General features: G+C 32.6%; 1 protein-coding gene across 2 annotated transcripts in view; it reads right to left on the bottom strand.

Annotated features, from left to right (window-relative positions):
• Positions 1–2,239, bottom strand: part of LOC106473265 (mushroom body large-type Kenyon cell-specific protein 1-like) — a 45,156-nt gene that overhangs the window by 9,286 nt on the left and 33,631 nt on the right. For both annotated transcript variants that reach the window (XM_013933950.2, XM_022401734.1), the window contains one exon: positions 876–1,089. In XM_013933950.2, coding sequence (XP_013789404.1) covers positions 876–1,089 — 214 coding nt within the window. The remainder of the gene's footprint in view (positions 1–875; positions 1,090–2,239) is intronic.

Here is a 2,239-nt window from a genome sequence, read left to right as displayed (position 1 = left end):
ATACATCTACTAAAGTTGATTCATGTTGTCCTACTGAACATTGTATATACATCTCCTACATTTGATCATGTTGCCCTACTGAATATTGTATTAACATCTACTAAAGTTAATCATATTGTTCTACTGAACATTGCATATACATCTACTAAAGTTGATCATGTTGTCATACTGAACACTGTATAAACATATACTACAGTTGATCATGTTGTCCTACTAAACATTGTATAAACATCTACTACTGTTGATCATGTTGTCCTACTGAACATTGTACAAACATCTACTACAGTTGATCTTATTGTCCTACTGAACATTGTATAAACAGAAAAAAAGTAAAAATCCTATAAATTTAAAAAACAATTGTTAAAAAGTAAAAACTCCAAAATATCCTTTGTTATACTGTGAATAGAACCATTCATTACAAACCCTCACTTTTTTGTGCACATTTTAACTGATACTCCTCAATTTGAGTACATTGTAATGCCACTACACACTACCATTACACATTATGTGTACATTGTATAATTCTTTACTACTACTGTATTATCTGTTACAAGTGTTACTCATCAACTCAGCCCTTTCAACTGACGATAAATCAGTACCAGATACTTATTATAGAAATCTCCTTCCATCATTTATTGCAGAAGAATTTTCAGTGATGAAATTTCCTACTTAATTTCACATATGCTGATGGTAACATCTATAAAACAAAGATATCAATGAAAAACAGCCTCTGCGAAAATAAATTTTGCAAACTCCTTTCATCTTATTCTTAATCATTAATACTAAGAATAAAATATTTGCTAGGTTATTTGAAGTAACTAAAATTTTAAGGAAAAATGGATAAACAAAACTATGTTTTCTTAGACCAAACCTACCCTAGCTTTGATGATGGAAGAGGAACTCTGAGAACAGAACTAGCTGAACTACTGTCTTCTTCATCCTCTTTGATGGTATTTTTGCAAATTCTGCTAGAGTGCAAACTCAGATCAAGTGGCTTTTCCTCATGAGGTGATGGGGATCGAGACCCTCCAACAGAACCATCAGACCAAAAATGTTTGTTGAAACAATCAGTTTTACACACTGAATTTCCTTCATGTTCAGAAAAAGAAACAAATGGGAAAGTTCATGTTATACTTTTAGTTTCTTGTATATTACATTACAAATTACATTTTTAAATGAAAAAATTATCTTTTTTATTGAATTATTTTGAGTATAATATATGTATTTGACTAAACACATTACGATTTTCAATTTTGATCATCATATATAGTATGCAGAATGATGCTTCATGCAAAATTAAAAGACAAATTAAAGAATTTCATTCATATAAAATATCAACACCAGAAAGTCTTAGCATGCCAACACAATTATTTTTGTTCACCAAATGCTTAGTAATTTCCTAAATGTGTTTCTTATTAAAGTTAAATAGTTGAGAATTTCTAACACATTAAAATGTTATATTAAGAAAACACAAAATAATGTTTTTTGAAATCTTTTATTTTTTAAAAGCTTACTTATCTCTTGGGAATCAGTCCGCTTTACTCATCAGTAGGAAAACATGGAACTAACCTATCTAACTCTTGGGAATCAGTCTGTGTTGTTCATGACTAGGAAATCATGGAACTAACCTATCTAACTCTTGGGAATCATTCCACATTACTCATCAGTAGGAAAACATGGAACTAACCTATCTAACTTTTGGGAATCAGTCCGCATTACTCATCAGTAGGAAAACATGGAACTAACCTATCTATCTCTTGGGAATCATTCCACATTACTCATCAGTAGGAAAACATGGAACTAACCTATCTAACTTTTGGGAATCAGTCCGCATTACTCATCAGTAGGAAAACATGGAACTAACCTATCTATCTCTTGGGAATCAGTCCGCGTTGCTCATCAGTAGGAAAACATGGAACTAACTTATCTAACTCTTGGGAATCAGTCCGTGTTGTTCATGACTACGAAAACATGGAACTAACCTATCTATCTCTTGGGAATCAGTCCGCGTTATTCATCAGTAGGAAAACATGGAACTAACCTATCCACCTCTTGGGAACCAGTCCATGTTAGTCATCAGTAGGAAAACATGGAACTAACCTATCTATCTCTTGGGAATCAGTCCGCGTTACTCATCAGTAGGAAAACATGGAACTAACCTATCTACCTCTTGGGAACCAGTCCATGTTAGTCATCAGTAGGAAAACATGGAACTAACCTATCTATCTCTTGGGAATCA

This window comes from Limulus polyphemus, unplaced genomic scaffold, assembly GCF_000517525.1.
Source record: "Limulus polyphemus unplaced genomic scaffold, Limulus_polyphemus-2.1.2 Scaffold6026, whole genome shotgun sequence".
Lineage (NCBI taxonomy): Eukaryota > Metazoa > Arthropoda > Merostomata > Xiphosura > Limulidae > Limulus > Limulus polyphemus.
The sequence above is the reverse complement of the archived record's forward strand: the minus strand, read 5'-3'. Positions and strand labels throughout refer to the sequence as shown.